Source organism: Athene cunicularia, assembly GCF_003259725.1.
Source record: "Athene cunicularia isolate RWA chromosome 9 unlocalized genomic scaffold, athCun1 chr9_part1, whole genome shotgun sequence".
Lineage (NCBI taxonomy): Eukaryota > Metazoa > Chordata > Aves > Strigiformes > Strigidae > Athene > Athene cunicularia.
In genome coordinates, this window is record NW_020799110.1 from 4,854,622 (window position 1) to 4,871,367 (window position 16,746).

A 16,746-nucleotide genomic window follows, 5' to 3' on the forward strand; every position below is an offset into this window, starting at 1 on the left:
ACTCTTGCTGGAGCCACAAGTTCTCCAAGTGAAGCCCCGCAGCCTGACAGCAAACAAAAGGAGATGGTCAAAGCCGGCTCGCAGCCACGCTCCATGCCCGGGGCACAGGGAACAGCAGGACACGCCAGCACCGCTGTAGTTTCGTCTGTAGGCAGCTCATCGCTGAAGCAAAGTGGAGAGAAGTAAGAAGCAGCTTGTTTTGGTGCTAAGAGGCCGCGCGGGTAGAGCGCCTGTACCTGCAGGTGGAAGTGGCTTTTTGCACACTAAGTGTGGCAGAAGAGGGGCCGTGTTCTGCACGTCTCCACAGGCAGTGCTGTACCCCAGGAACACAAACCCCTGAAGCATCGGAGACGCTGTGAACACACAGAGGCTCCGAGCAGAACACGAAGGGCCAGGGAGGAGCTCGGGTGGCCCCAAGGTGGCTTCCAGCACCATGCGCTGGGCCAAAGAGGGGACAACTGCTCCTGGCTGGGGGAGAAGCTTGGGTGGAAAAGGGTCTGGGTGCTCCCTCTTCCTCAGCCCCATGTTTGCTCCAAGAGGTTAAGAGTTGTTATTGCTTCAGCTGGAGAAAGACCTCGGGTGCAACAAACCTTTAAGAGCAAAGTGACAGAGGCTAAAACTGGCCCTAAAGCTCCCTCCCTCCCTCTGCCAGTCTCTACTGTCCTCTGCTAAAACAGAGGATGAATGCAGCACTAGGCAAACTGCGACAAACCACCACACTTGTGCAAGATCAGTAACTATATTCTAGTTTATTGACTGCAGTCAAGTCTTATTATGCCTCAAATAATTAAATACTGCAACTGTGACATTAAAAATACAGGCCAATTTACCAAAATAATTGTATTCTGAAGATTATGTACATATTATACATTTTACAGTATCATGTAAACTTTTTTTATACATAAGGTAAATCTGATTTGATAACTGGAAACCCCAAAATACTCACTGACAAAAATATTCCTATGAAACATAAGCACTGTGTCTGGGCCATTAAGGAAAATTGCAAAGAATGGAAACCAACTATAAAACATAATATAATTGCGTTAGTAGAAAAAGGAATTAAATTACATTCATATAAAAAGCTAAACTAAAAACATTGCTATGCATCATTATTAAAAAAAAAAGGGAAAAAATCCCAAACCCTTTCCTTTTATATATTAACACCCACTTTCATGGGGAGCTACTGTGTGCCTCATTTCCAGCAATGGGGCATAGCCTAGGAAATCCAGATTCCCACTCTCCTTTTAACATATATTAAATAACTAGGGTCTGTACCAATACAAATATTGTATATATTCATGCACTGTGGTTATGTTCATAGTACCCTACCAAGGCACAGTTTTTGTGTCGTTTCCCCCCACCCCACCCCTTATATTTCAGCATGCAGTGCTAGAGATGTTTGCTGTTCCAAAAAAACTCCTGTGGGATTTGTCTCTAGTCTTTTTTTTTTTTTTTTTCACACTAGGGGATGCAAATCCTTCCAGCGTAGACTTAAAAATAAATAAGTAAAAGAAGGTAAAGGCCTTAGTTCAACATCTTGCACCAATCACGTCAACTCAGTTAAGATACAGCACATCACTGAGGCAACATCATTGCGTTTCTCTGGTCAAATATTTTATATATTAACTAGGACAACAAAATTGTTCCTTCTGTAAATCTTCATTCATGTGACAGCTGTAGTGTTTTGATTTGGCAAAACAGATCTTCAAGTCGAAATTGGTTTCCAGCTCCCATCTCACCTCAGCATACCACCATTTGCATTACTTGCTATGTAGTGCATGTAATTGAAGTACCTAGGTCTGCTCATCAAAATAAATGCATAATTGAACAGTATATAAACAGCTGCCAAAATTAACAGCTGTTAACCTGGCTGTACTTTGAAGGCTTGTAAATCTTGCATATTTTATAACTGTTCTGCACCTCTAAAAGGCCTGGTCCTGCAAAGAGCTAGGCATGTGCTTATCTTCAAGGATTTGAAGAATCTCATGAGATTATAATGGATCAAACTTCCCCCCGGCCTCTGCAACCTGAGGAGTTGGCACAGATCAGGCCTTGGATGGGCAGTGGGGCCGGCCCTTAGTCCTAAAAGTCACGTCAAGAAGACAAAGAGAGGTGGAGTGACCAATGGCAGCTGGGTTTAGGCACTAGGTGTATTCCCTCAGATGTTGAATGTACCTGAAACTAGGCCAAACATCTCGGACTTGGACAAGGTGAAAGTGTATTCCAAAATGGCCTTCATAAAACATGCCCAGAATTACAAAAAATTAAACCTATATGATGTCTGTTTATGTACAGCTTTAATAGAAAAGAAATCCTAATCTAGAGTATCAAAATACAGTATTCATATAAACGTATGAGAGCATCTAATAGAAAAGTAAAAAGTGTAAAACAAACTTTTTTTTTGGAAATTAAATATCCTAAAAAAGTTGTTGGGGTTTTCTTTTTAAAAAGAAAACAGGAATTTGTGTGCTGAAAAAAAAAAAAAAAAAAACTACATCTCCCCTCGTCTACGAGTTTTTGCTGCAGCAGCTCTGCCTTCTTCTTCCTCCTCCTCTTCCTCCTCATAATTTTCTTCATGAACTTCTTTCTGGTTGTTCTCTTCTTGCATTTCATGCTCTTGATCTGCCCCTCCATTATTCTTTTCATCAGCCTGATTGGAAAAAAAATAATTAAACAGATTCAGTGCAACTGCCAGTTTCTTATAGTTTATTTTAGGGCAATGAGATATGAAGGAAAAGGAAAAATGACTGAGCTGGAGTTTTTAGAGCTGATGGACAGAAACGGGGAAAGATTTTTTTTCAGTCCTCCAGGCAGCAGGAAGGGATGTGGGGGTAGAAGGATGAGCAAATGGATGTTGGGACAGCACGAAATTTTAAGGTCTATGATCTAAAGCAAGGTACAGCAATTATTATATAATGTCACTGTGACATGATCACCGTTAGGTGAAGTGTTTAATCGTGTCACGGAGTTTGTGGGTTTACACAGTACTTACGTTTTCATCATTTTCACCATATGGCTCTTCAGCATTGCGTTCCAGTTCTCGTTTCTTCTCTTCAGTCAAATCTTCCTGGATCTACAAAGCACAGAGATGTTCTGTAGATTTTAATTTCCTTTAAAAAAGTTGCCCTGTGGCATAAGCATATGCATTTTCACAGCTACACTTATACAGAACGAAGATTCAAAAAAAAAAAAGAGGAGAGGGCAGGGAGAGGTTAAAGGAGGAAAAGAAACCCCAACTGCCCAATAATCAGGAAACTCACTTTGAGAGCATTTTTAACCACAATTTTCAGACTCTCTCATCATCAGCTAATGCATTTAGACTTCCATTCCATGTTTTAACCTTACATATATATTATTTTCTCTTTGTCCTTCATAGTAAGTGTCATGACACAGCAAAGAGTTATTACAGACACTTCCACCCCGAGGACTCCCTGAACTATTTCAGTTCTGAGAAGCGACGTCGGTGTTTAAGGGTAACTCTGTCCATGCTTTCCCAGCAGCGGAGCGATCCTTCTACCAACTGGAAACTACAAATAGCAAACAGGGGAGTGGGAGCAAAGAATTATCTCTTCCAACTCTATCCTTGGAGAGAGGCAGCCCCACTGAATCTGGTTTCCAGGTGTTCAAATCTTGATCTATCACTTTTCTTTGATGTCAGCACTCTCCCTCACCTCCACGTCCCTTTATGGTCAGATGCAAATTTGAAAGAGCCACACTCTGAAGTAAACTTGATTTGCTTTTGGAGAACACTGTTATGAGTATCTGCTCCAAATGACGTCCTGCCAGCTGGGCAAGATGTTCCTGTAAGGCCGTACAGCTCTCCCCATGGAAAAAAAGCTGTTTCAGCTGGCCAGGAAGCGCTCGCCCCTCAGGGCTGCACCCACCCACCCAGAGCGAGGATGAACCTGCAGCTTTCCACGGGGCTCCCTCCCTCTAGCACCTGCCCCCACACTCTCCCACTCGGCAGCAGCAACAGACTTCCCAACATCAGTAGCAGTTCCTGTAAGCCAAAGAGGAGTTGCCAAAGGCCAACTATTCCCAGTTCCTAACGACCTGGTTTGATTTAAGTAACTTTATTCTAAACTGGTGAGCTGTAAGTGCATACCAGCTAATCTAGACAAAGCATTCCCCATAAAAGAATAATGAGTGGCTCTTTCTATTGCTTTCTGTAAATCATTATGAATGAAGTAGAAAACAGCAATCGATTAGGGCTGCATTGAAGAACTGGAGGGCAGCTTATGCTGGCACATGCATAACGAGGACACCATTCAACATACAAAGAAAAAAATTCCCTTCCCTTCATTTTCTCCTCCAGTTCAAAGCAATGTGCCAACAGCTTCCTGACTGACTCCACGAATAGCTGGGGCTTATGTAACCTGGACTGCTTAGGAGAAGCACAGATAAATCAAAGTCAGAGCTAAAGAATAAGTAACTGGCCAAGGAAGTGGTTTGCCCAGAACAGCAGTGGGTGATTAGAGAGGCAAACTTAATGAGGTTTTCAGCAACTCTGTCTTACATTGTGAATGGCTTCATCTTTTCTATTATTGCACAATTAATACTGTGTTGCATGAAGACTAATGGATTGCAGCATATAAGCATGAGTAACACTAAGTGTGTCCAGAAGTGGACAGCAGAGGAAGGGCAAAGGTTTCCTAAAGTCAAAGTGATTTGGGTTCATCTTACAGCTCTGGAAGACGCCCACGCTGAATGTTAAGGGAAGAGGTGCTATGCCACCTGAGCCCACACATGCCTTGTGTCCGTTTCCTTACCTCCTCTTCTCCCTCTTCCTGGTATTGTTCATCCACGTTATCTTCCTGCTGGTCAGGATTTCCTGCCATCTGCAGAAAGATCATGTAAAAATTCAGTTCTATATAGAACTTTAGAAGGTTAAAACTTCTTGTTCTGGAACTAAAACTTTATGTAAAGCTAAAGTAAGAAAAAACAGCATAAGAAGTTCATTAGCATCAATGATAGCCTAGCTACATGATTTAGAACTGCCCTAAATTAAAAAACAGATGACAGCAGAATGATTATAATAAAAATCACTTCACAGAATAAAACAAGGCTTACTGTACTAAGCAGGAAGACAATGAAATATTCACACCATTAAAGACCAACGCCATCAAAATGCAGGTTCTCTCTGCCTAGAGGAGTTGAGAGTTTCAACACGGTTGAAACACGCGGCATTCGCCGGAATGGCTGCAGAAGGCAAGCGACAACACTGCTTGCAGCTGACTGAGCGCTGGTGGCAGGGAAGCAGCCGAAGGGCTCTGTGCAGGGACACAAGGATTGTACGATGGGGTGTTCCTTGCGGGGCCTGGTAAATACAGGGGCCTGAACTACAAGACTACAGAACCTCGCTGAGTGGAGCCAGTGATGAGAGACAGACCAGTGCAGCGCTAGGAGTAATTCCACACTTTTACCTGCACGTGTCATATATGGCTTAAAAGAGATCTTTAAAAAGCAAAATTGAGTGTTCTCTCACCAAGCTGTGCCACACTGTCCTTAAAGAGGCCCTACAGACCTTCCTTTCCCTTTACTGACCACTAGGTGCTCTTCCATTCCTGGATGTCCTTGTTTCTGACTGGTTTGCTTGTGCTTTTCATTTTCATCTGGTAGATTTTCTTCTCTTTCTTGCTCAGCTTCCTCAAATTCATCTTCTCCCTGATTGTTGGGGTCATCAGCAGGATTCACATCTTCCATGGCTGCCTTCTGTAATTTTCAGAAGTGAATGTTAAATATGTATTTTTATCTCACAGTCAAATTTCGCTTCATTTGAAAGCTACTCTAGCATGAGCTACCTTAGAGCCAACTCCATACCCGCTGAAACCAGCTGGAATCTCTCGACAGGCCTCGGGGGTCACTAGACCAAACCCCAGCCACTACAGAAGTGTCTGTTCCTGAAAAAAAAAAGGTACTTCAGCACTGAACCCAGACCTGCAGGATGGGTCTCTGTCTGCTAAAATCCCCATGGAATCCGATGACTTATTTCACACAGGCTGCTGAATTCCTTTTGTTTACTATCTGACAACTGGCAATGCCTGATAAGACCAAGTGAAGAGAGATCAGAGTTTAGATGCTCATGGCTCAAAAGAGCTGATGTGATCTTTCAGTACCAGTCTGTCCTGCAATATTGATCTTGTCTATAATAAAACAAAAGGAAGCAACACTCACTTTTCATCATACTTTGCTATTCAGCATTTTCCTTCTAGCTATCATTCAGTAAAAGCATTTCTGATATCTTTATAGCTGACATGTTAAAGATCCTTTAGAAATATTTACTATACACCTTAATTTGCTGAGGGGGAGGGGAGTAAAGATGAAACACTTGATGTTCCACAACACCAGGTAAGATGGAACTTTGAGGGAAGGCACGGGGCTGAACCTCCTGCATCCAGATCTCTGTGCAACCCACGTCACGGCTGTGTTCAGTGCTGAGGTATGTCTGCTTTCAAGATCTCACACTTCTGTACTGACTCCAGCTGGTTTCAGTGGCTATCGAGTTGGCTCTTACCCTCTGAACTACTGATAGCACGAAAAATACCATCACCCCTTTCTGACTGACCACCAATGAGTTACTCCTGTTATTTTTTTTTTTTTTTAAATCCAAATTTACCTGTTCATGTCCCTACTAAGTCCAAATCCTTTATTCCACCTAAAGCACAGATCAAAGGAATGCAGAAAAGCAACTTGCTCCCAACAAGGAAGCTTTTTTTGATTTCTTCCCAAACCAGTAAGGACAACTTTAAATAGATCTTAGATGTAGTTTTAAACTGTCAAACTTGTCTTCCTAGCAGACCTCTGGTTCATCTTATTTCTGTAACACGCAATTATGTCAGATGAGACTTCTGGGTTTTCACTTCAGTACCGATTGCTATCCATAGCATCTTAATTCATACTCACTGATTCATCAGCCTGCTGATTTTCTACTTGATGTTCTGGTTCTTGCTGTTCATTTGCATTATTTTGATCATCATCTTCACCTTCATCCTGGTGCTGGTTGTCACGTTCATAAGCTGACAAATTTTTGATATTATTATAGTATTACAGCAGTTTCTAATTAGCCTTTTTAAGAGTCTCCTTTACACTAGCTTCCACACGTGCTTTTAGCAGTAGGCAGCCTTTACCTAAAGAGCTTACCCAAACAGATAGTGCTAATGGAATTGTTTTAGTGCTAGTAGGAAACCAACACTGACAGATTATATAATTTGAAGAGATCACACAAAATCACAGGCAGAGCCAGGAATGTAACCAAGATCCACAAAGCCCTATCCTAGTAGCTCAATCAAAAGGACACTTCTCCTTTCAGGAATGGGGATATTATCTTCAGTAATTCCTGTATTTCACTCAGTCATTTCAGCCAGTGTTATCTGAGCTTCTGCTTTTAAATTGCAAGTTTATATTTCAACTTGAATCCAAACTGGATATGAAATGAATATTAAAATCTCACATGAAAGGCAGTACACAGGGAACCTGTGAACATAGTAGGGACATATATTTTGTCTTACCTCCTTCCTCTTCTTGAACACCTTGCTGCTCTTCCCCTTGTACAATATCATGGTCCATGGTATCGTAATGAGCCTGTTGGCTGAGAAAATTAAAGGCAAATACATCATTTCAGTTTCAAAAAAGTGTGGGTTTGCTTTAATAAACAAACCATCCTACTGCCTCTCTGCCTCTCCCAGCTCCTGTCAGAATGGGTTCCAGCTTAGCTTTCTATTACCTAATATTTTTTTCACACAACCTTTCCTGAAAGAAGATAAAACTTTATAGAACAAAGACTTTCTTGTCCTACTACACTAACTTCTGTTTTTCTATATTTATCAATGGGATCTGCCTTGTATTTTCCAAACTCCTAAGCTAGTATATTCCATAATCAAAGCACAAATACTATGAACTGGAAGCAAAGAACCTCTCAGATAAAGGGTCTGAAAGAGACTACATGGATCAGTTATTCTGTTGAATAAGCAGTTTTAGCTGTCATCTTGAAAGGGGTTTACTTGTGTAAACTGTGCTCTTGCAGGACTGAATGTTTTGATAACAAATTATGAAAGGTTCTCTCATACCCAAATCCTTTTAGAACACGGGTCAAGTTAATAATCAATATTTCAAACTTTCAGCAAAGAAAGTTCAATGGGCTTAAGATTCCAAGAGACAAAAAATTGTCACTAATAATTTTCAAGTAAGCAGAAGTATAAGGAAACATGGCAGGGAGGGTGAAAGGCATGTAGAAGCTACAGTATCATTAATATAACTGCATTCACAATAACTTTATGACACCAACAGGGTGTTGGTTTATCCCAAAATCATGATTTTGTCTCTACAGTGCAAATAATGCTAGTCACTCTTGTCTAGAAAGTCTTCACGGAATTACTTAAAATCTCACATTTAATAGGAACTTTAGCTTAGGTATTTAATGCACATCTGATACCAGAGCTCCTCAGTAGTACAAGATCCTAATTGCAGAACATAATGACTAATTTAAAGCAAGTTTTAAGACAAGGTCTGGAAGCCCCTAACCTCTCCCAAGACTGAATGGCAGTGTGCACTCATTACTCCAGACTTCAGAGGCTTCCATAGTAAAAGAAAGAAAAAAGTAGGAAAAAAACACCACCCTCAACATAGCAATCAGATTTATCCTTGGAATGAAGAAGACGAGGCTCACTGAATTTAGTTTCTGGGAGTCTAGGTTTATAGCATTAAACAAGCCTCTTTTCAGAGGTGGTATGGTGGGAGCCATAAAACCTAGGGCACAGACCATGACAAGCTCACGTAAAAGAATTTAACCTCAGCCGGTTTTTATAGAGTTTTTCTCCTTGTTCTGCCTGCTTTTGCAGCTGAAGCTCTTTTTCTTGAAGCTGCTGCTGTCGTAAAAGCTGTCCTCGCAGTCTCTGCTGGTGTAGTGACTCCTGATGTTCTCGGAGCTGATTGGCTTCCTCTGCTCTTTGGGCTGCAAGATGCTGCTGCTCTAGTTGTTGTTGATAAGCTGGCTTATGCCTGTTTGTTACAGCTTTTGCTGATGTTATCTGTCAAAGAAATGTGTTAGTCATAGATTAATCATAATTTCAATGATCAGATGCAAGCACGCAGAAACCTGTGACGAGGGAAAATTATGCAGATGCTACATGCAATAGGCAAAATTACAGAAAAGTTATTTAGAGTTTTCTTGTCTCAGCTTAAGTTTTAATTATTTTTTCTGAACACAGACTGGAAGCGTTGGGGTGTTTGTGGAAGACACGGGGAAGGAAAAAAGAGAAAATGGGCTGGGGGAAGCCATGTTTTTCTTGGACATCAATAATAATAACACCTCCCCCCTCCTCCCCCCCTAACATATTACCAGTAAAAGAAGTTTTGATGGCTGACAATGAAGACAACAAATATGCTTCCATTGATTTAACTGCTAATTTCAGCAGGGGTTGCTTTGAGCCTTAAGTGAGTCACTGCCCATTTTTTACAGTCAGCAGTAACTTTAACTCCCATTTCCCAGTTTAACCTACTGCTGCTGTTCTAATCCACTGCACCTCCCCAGCAACAGCTTCTCATCACACCGGAGTGACAGTTACTCTGCTAGGAGAGCAAGTGTTTGCAAAGCCTAACGTGAGATCAGTAACATGTATTTTCCAATGGAGATCCAATCTAGAATGTAAATCCAGGATTTGCTGGTTTTATTTAGAGCAAGACTTGCCACTGCTGTGCACTGATTTCCCCTGGCTATTTTAGTCACGTTCATCTTGCAGATTAAATTTCCTGTCAAACGACAGCGAGCATTTAGATGGAAATGTATTTACAGAAGGTAGGTAAATCTGACAAGGAAGCACACTGCAATTTGCTGAGATGCATCAAATTAGTAAGACAGGACAGCTCTCCATCAAAGTGCTGAAGATAAGTCTCATTCTATCTTCTTCCCATCAGCTACCACGGGCCTTCAAATTTAAAGTAAGAGATGGGATTTGACCTGGCTGCTCTTTCTTTCCATCTGTTGCTTTTTATCAGCAGAATTAATGTTCATTAAGCTGCATTTGGCAAGTGCTGTAGTATGTGTGTGCTGAAGTTGAGCCTGAATCCTATGCATCTGAGTGCTCTGAATCCCAAATTTTCTATTTGATTTTGATTTTATCTAGAAATAGGCGAGTGCAATACAGGGCCAGCAATGATAAGAGATGACTCCCTTTAAACAGCAAACCTAATCAATCCATAGAAAAGAGCTCCATACCTCTGAATGAAGGTGATCACCCAACATGTTGGTTTCTTCTTCTTTCTGTTCCTGCTTTTTCCATTCATGCTCTTCTGGCACTTGATCCTGTTCCTCTTCCAGGTGCTCAGGCTGACCCGCCTGCTCCATTTCTTCCTCTTCAAGTTCTTTTTTTCGTTCCTCTTCAACTTGATCAACACGTTGCTCATCATCCTCTCCAGCTTCTTGTTGCTCCTGAATATTTAGTTCTTTGGCATGCTGGCCCTTATTAGCCCTTCTTTGCAGATGAAAAAGCTCAGCTCTATCATCTTTTTCCTGGGTATTTATTTCTTCTCTCTCTTTTGGCTTCTCATTCTGCAAAACATACACAAAATTATGCGTGCACAAGATATTATGGATTTCCTGTTTTCAAGAGAGCCAAGGACCAGAGATGGATGCCTTTATTCCAGCGTGCAGCAATGAAGCTGCAGTCAGGAGAGCCAAATGCCTGCTCTGGAACAAGCCAACCCCCCTGGCAAATGGTATCAATACCTGGTTCTTGGCTCTGGGCAGCTACGCAAGGTGTTGGACAGTTACATCTTGAAGTAGGTTAAACCTCATTTTATCTGAGGTGGGAAAATTACAATTACAAATACAATTCTGTATCTACAGAGGAAGCTTTGTATTTTTATTTCCTATAGGTTCTGCTGGCCAAGAACTCTTGTAAAACAAATCCACAACTGATATTGTAACTTCTAGACTTTAACCACTTTTTTTCTTTTTGAACATCGGACAGTGCACCATTTTTAAATATACTGACTTAAGCGTGCCACTGAAACTTATAAAACACGTGAATAGACAATTTTCTTCAGGACTTGTTAAAGCTTTTCTGTAACACAGGAGATACCTACATTTTAGACACCTACATTTTAGACACCACTTATATTCAAAAACCTAAGATTTTTAGCAACTTCTTAAAACAGCTTGCATAAACCAGTTCTAAGTACATTTACAGCCCTGTGAGAAAAGGTCATCATGAAAATATTTTTCTACTCCTCTATAAGATTAAACGGTTTCTTACTACTTTACTCAAGAACTGACGAACACGTACAATGAAACATACACTTCCAACAGAAGTTAAGCACATCGCTAGTATTTTGCTGAATAAGAACCATTTCCTGTAGTGTCTGTAGCCACTCAATACTTTGTACCTCCTTATGCTCCTCAGCCACAGCTTCGTGGTGCGTCGGGAAGTCACTGTGGGGAGATGGTGCTCGCACCTCTGATTGCTCATTTGGTTGTTCTATCTTATCAGGCTGTCGGAAACTTGGCATTTTGTTGAGCGTGTCCTTCAGCTGTTTGTATTCCTCCACCTGAGACTAAAGTCAACACATTAATGTTCAAATCAATTTCTTAATAAAACATAGTCACCTTGGAGTAAACTTGCTGGGAAGACACATGGTAGAAAGACTCAATATTCACATTAGAGCAAATACCAGGGAGGAGGAGGGACAGGAGATTTTAAAATTGGTTGTTTCCACACACTAAATAACATTGATTCATCATGATCTTTTCAGCCAAAGTGCACATGCATACAAAATATATTAGAAAAATCTCCGTGGAACAAAGACAAAGATTTGTTTCCTTCATGCCAAGCAGGAGAATTGTCAAAAGGGGATGATGCAGTTTTCCTGGCAGACTAAAGTGAGGAAAATAGAACCACAACTTCTCCTTTACTGGTAGAAGGAAGTGCAGTTCTTTCAGCAACAGTAGTTTTAATATATATATGTCATGAATATGCCAAATCCTCCACATTTAGACAGGTGTTATACAAGACAACAGTGAACGTACAGAGAACGGAGGCAAAGAAAGTCACAGTACAGCACTGGTGAAGAACAAGGGGAAAAAAAAAAGACGAAAAAGAAGAGAAAATGTAAATTTCTAAAGTCTTCCTGAAATGCAACAGTACAATGTGGTAATTTGATTTGCTATTTAACTTTGTACAATATCAGGATACTTTCAAAGAGCTTTAAAGCCCAGTATGTGCACATCCAGACTGGCTGGTACACCAGTCCCTGTCTATACAGCAGATGTACAAGAGAGATTATCTTGTAAAGTAAAATTTTTGAGATGGGCAGGATTTATAAAAGCTGGCCAGCTGCATATACAAAAGGTGGTGCCCCACAAGAGGGTTTCTCTGTTGCTCCAGTGGAGGTGGTGGGTGTGATTACTACCCATTTTGAAGTCAGAGGTGCATTTCATAATCCTTTTTGAAATTCAGGTTAAAAGCTGGCTACAGTTTCCACTCAGTGACCGTGTATGTCACTTGGTGTGTTATGTGGTATCATAGCAATCAATAGTACAGCAGACAGGCATGATGCATTGATGTACAATGCATAATACTCATACAAAACAATATCCACAGTGCTACAGATTGACATGATGCAATGCATAACAGCTCCAAAGCCAGACGCACCTCGAAGCATCTTCAAAAGACTATGGCATCCATTAAAACAGACGGGCCTAAAAGCAAAGCAGAATGCACAGTAATTACTCTTGTCATTCCAGAGGGATACTTCTGCTTCCTGATTAACTGCTGGAGAGTCCAATAAGAAATTTTACGAGGAAAAAATAGTATTTATTTAATATAAGACTAATAAGCAGGCGTCTGAATTTTTTTTTCCCCACTCACTGACCATGCAGACAGACCAATACACTAGGATATTTAAAAAGTGCACGCCCAGATCAGAATTCAAGTACTCCATTCTGCTGCAGGAGTCACTAAGCTGAACATGGTGATTCCAGGCCACAGCTTCAAAGGTATTAATACTGGCAGAAAGACAGGGTTTATAAAAATATATAATGAATCTGTCTGGCTGTTTGAGCTACTGAAAAGCACAAATATTACAATGCCTTAAAGATTCAGGTCACAAATTCATTAGTGCAGTATTGACTACTGATATTTAATGTCTAGAATACACTTAGAAATAGAGGGGTCGTTTATCGAGCTGTGTTTCTAAGCAGGAATCCCTTGTGAACTTTCTGCAGCTGGTTTGCAGGAGAAACTATGGAACTAAATACCTTCTGTTCTGAAAAAATGTGCAGAGCCTTGTCTTGAAGAAGAGGTTCTCCATCTGATAAATGCCACATTCTGATTGCAGATAGAAAGGCTTTTTGTGACACAGGTTTTCTAATTAAAGAACTGAATCAAAGCCAGGAGAAGTATATGGAGCTTCCCTTTGGATTTGGTCAACCTTAAATCAGACCCTACATCTGCCCTTGTGGAATTTCAGATGGTAGCAAATACATACTAAGTAGCTAACGTGGCCAGTGGGAGAAGAGCTTAAAATTACCTGCCAGGGTATTTCAGTACTGGAAATTAAGATTCTTCATATATTTAGTATATGAGGGACTTTCTTGGTCTTTCCCTATTTTTTTAATACCTACGTGTACTGACATGCACAACAAGCAGAACTGGGAGAAAAAAAAAAAAGATCCAGTGCTTTTAATACTGCTAATGATTTTTATGGACCATGAAAATACTTAAATGAAGAAAATTAGTCAGGAATAAAAATAACTTCCCACTGCCTCATTGCCTTTCCCTCTGATCTTTCACCAATAGTCTTCCTCTGCTCTAACATCACTCCTACTTTCAGACTCCCTGTGGCCTACACAGCTTGTTCTGGTACAGCTGACTGAATCTCTGATAATCTAGCAAAGTTTGTGCTAGTTCACTTGAAAATGACATTTTAAGAAAGGTAATGCTTTCTTTTTAAATAATATAAGTTCCACCTGGAGTTTACATTCCTCCATATATACTCTACCTCTGTTGAACTGATGCATATAGCCTTATAAACCTTCCTGTCAGACACAAAAAGCCATTTCAGAGTACACCAGCATCTTTATAAGTGATACATGTGAATGTCAGAGTGTGGGATGTTTAGCTAATAGGATTTCTATCAGAGAAGACAGAGAAAGGTATTTGACAGCTCTCACGGAAGCAGAGATACTCTTCTGATCAGTAATACATGCATTCTTGGGCCTATCATACAGCTTTTCATTTTCCAACAGCCCTATGATTTGTGGCAGCTGCTTCTGAAGAGCAGAACCCTTTAACTCATGCATTTCCCTGCAGTGTGCAGCGTGGTGCTAACTGCGAATTCCCCATGCGAAAGGCTCCATGCATAACAGGACAGTCAGCTGAACTAGGAGAAACAAGTTTCAGGAAGGTTAGAGCTAGTAGAAGCTGCTTTCCTTTCTGACCTGTGCAGCAGCTAGTGCACTCTTGTGGTCTTCCAATGTCACTACAAGCTGGTTGTGTTGGGAGAGTAAGTTCTTATGCTGTTGCTACACAAAAAGAAGAACGTTACATATTTCACATAAAGTTCATTCTAAAAGTAAAGTAGGTAGCCTGGGGGATTTCGAACTAGGAAGATAATTCATTTTATTTCTAAAAGCAAATCCTGAATTGGAATGACAGCATTTATTTATTCAACACAGAATGCATATTAAACAGAGAAAGCGAGCACACCAGGAAAGAAAATTTGGAGGCCAGGATTTGTGTAATTAAAGATTAGAAATTGGAGTAGACGTTGATGAACGTTTAAAAAACAATAGAGCCTGAAAACATTGATTTCAGCAAACTTAGTCTGCCAAACCACAATTCCTAACTTGCAAAATCAAATTTCCAGTTCCAATTTCTAAACTAAATACTTTCTCTTCCTCATTTTTTTAAAAAATTAGCATGTACCTAAAGTGCAGGTGGCAAAAGAAATCTCGTTCAGCCATATTCCTCTCCTTTTTGCCACAGAACAGAAATTACAAGTCTTTAGCATAGCCCATTTCTGGCTTGTTAAAACTTGGGAACATTTTTCTTTTTCCTAATGGTCTTGAAAGTTTTCCTCAAAGCAAAGCCTACCTTGACATCTTGTAGCTGGGTGTGAATGTCTTGGTGAGCTTTTCTCAACTGTCGGTTCTCTTCCCGTAAATTATACAGGGATTCTGTTCAAAAGAAATGACACCCAGAATTTAAACTCAGGTTTATAATACTAGATTAAGCACCAAAATTAAGATTATAACACAAACTACACAAAATCCTACACAACTGCTATAGTAAAAACAGATTAGAGCAATTGTATGGTTTATTTACGTTACATCTCTCCCCTGTCCTATAAAAAGTTTTACATTTTCAAACAGAAAATTGTAAAATTTGGTTAAATTTTATATTAGCACATCCAGTCTGCAACTGGAATTATGCATTGCTGTTCCTGCTGGGGACTGCAGACAGCCAAATTCGCTATGGTAATCTGAATCTTTAAAAGACAGGGAGGAAGCCACTCTCCTCTCTTCCCCCACATCGCATCTGGCGAGTGAGAATTTTATGTCGTAGGACTAAGCTATTCTTTTGGAAGAGGTGCCCAGATGGCCAGCATACATAAAAAGCTTTACATTCTGGGACCGGGGAGAGGGGCTTCTCTTCCCACTTCTTACATTATATTGATGTGGAACATTGCAAGCAGACACAGGCAAGCTCTTCCCACACTCCAAGCTGCTAGGCTGCAATCCAGCTCGGTCGAAGAGCTAGCTGTATGACTTCACTGGTGTGGTGCCAAGGCAGAACTAATAAACACAGCCTCTGCCTGCAAAATACTGTGCAGACAAAACTGCAGACAGCTCCAAAACCATCTCATGTGTAAGTGACACATGGCAGAAAGTGGCTGAAGGCCCGTGATGAGGAAAGCCTCATCCTTTTGTTCTGTGCAATTGTGTAATTAGGGCCATGAAGATGATCAGGAGGCTGGAGCACCCCCTGTGAGGACAGGCTGAGAGAGTTGGGGGGGTTCAGCTGGGGAAGAGAAGGCTTCGGGGAGACCTTAGAGCGGCCTCCCAGGGCTGAAAGGGGCTGCGGGAAAGGAGGGAGGGACTCGTCATCAGGGGGGGAGGGATAGGATGAGGGCTGACGGTTTTAAACTGACAGAGGGGAGATTTAGATGAGATCTAAGGCAGAAATTCTCCCCTGTGAGGGGGGTGAGGCCCTGGCACAGGCTGCCCAGAGCTGTGGCTGCCCCCTCCCTGGAAGGGTTCAAGGCCAGGTTGGACGGGGCTTTGGGCAACCTGGGCTAGTGGAAGGTGGCCCTGACCAGGGTACGGGGTTGGATAAGACCACCTTTAAAGGTCCCTTCCAACCCAAACCATCCTGTGATTCTGTGACTGGAGAGGTCTGCAAACTGTGAAGAATCTCTTTAATAGGATACTGGATGCCAAGAGTAAAAAATGAATACTTTGTCATCCAAGTATACAGGTGCAACAGGTTTCAGAGAAGCTGATACATGTGAGAAAATGAGGTCTAAACTGTATGTAAAGTCACTTCATAAAGAGGCACAATTAAATATCTGATAGAAGTGATAAAAATTCTTAGATTCCCCTTTTTTGTAAATGAAAGGCAAAGAGGCAAATCTATTTTTCCAGGTTTACACAAGTTATAGAACTAAAAATGAAAGACTGGATAAACCATCCTGTGACACTTGATAGGGTTCTAAGTGCTGTGTTTCTTACTGCTTCTCTAATCTAGATAC

The 16,746-nt window shown here is 41.0% G+C and overlaps 1 protein-coding gene across 5 annotated transcripts in view; it reads right to left on the reverse strand.

Annotated features, from left to right (window-relative positions):
- Nucleotides 1-729: 729 nt before the first annotated feature.
- Nucleotides 730-16,746, reverse strand: part of GOLIM4 (golgi integral membrane protein 4) — a 34,152-nt gene continuing 18,135 nt past the window's right edge. For 4 of the 5 annotated variants that reach the window (XM_026854753.1, XM_026854751.1, XM_026854750.1 and 1 more), the window contains 11 exons: nucleotides 15,090-15,172; nucleotides 14,435-14,518; nucleotides 11,383-11,550; nucleotides 10,214-10,546; nucleotides 8,788-9,026; nucleotides 7,509-7,588; nucleotides 6,904-7,016; nucleotides 5,545-5,712; nucleotides 4,770-4,838; nucleotides 2,993-3,073; nucleotides 730-2,650 (listed from right to left, as the gene is read on the reverse strand). In XM_026854753.1, coding sequence (XP_026710554.1) covers nucleotides 2,492-2,650; nucleotides 2,993-3,073; nucleotides 4,770-4,838; nucleotides 5,545-5,712; nucleotides 6,904-7,016; nucleotides 7,509-7,588; nucleotides 8,788-9,026; nucleotides 10,214-10,546; nucleotides 11,383-11,550; nucleotides 14,435-14,518; nucleotides 15,090-15,172 — 1,577 coding nt within the window. In that variant the 3' untranslated portion in view covers nucleotides 730-2,491. The remainder of the gene's footprint in view (nucleotides 2,651-2,992; nucleotides 3,074-4,769; nucleotides 4,839-5,544; nucleotides 5,713-6,903; nucleotides 7,017-7,508; nucleotides 7,589-8,787; nucleotides 9,027-10,213; nucleotides 10,547-11,382; nucleotides 11,551-14,434; nucleotides 14,519-15,089; nucleotides 15,173-16,746) is intronic. The other variant, XM_026854752.1, reaches the window with a different exon arrangement.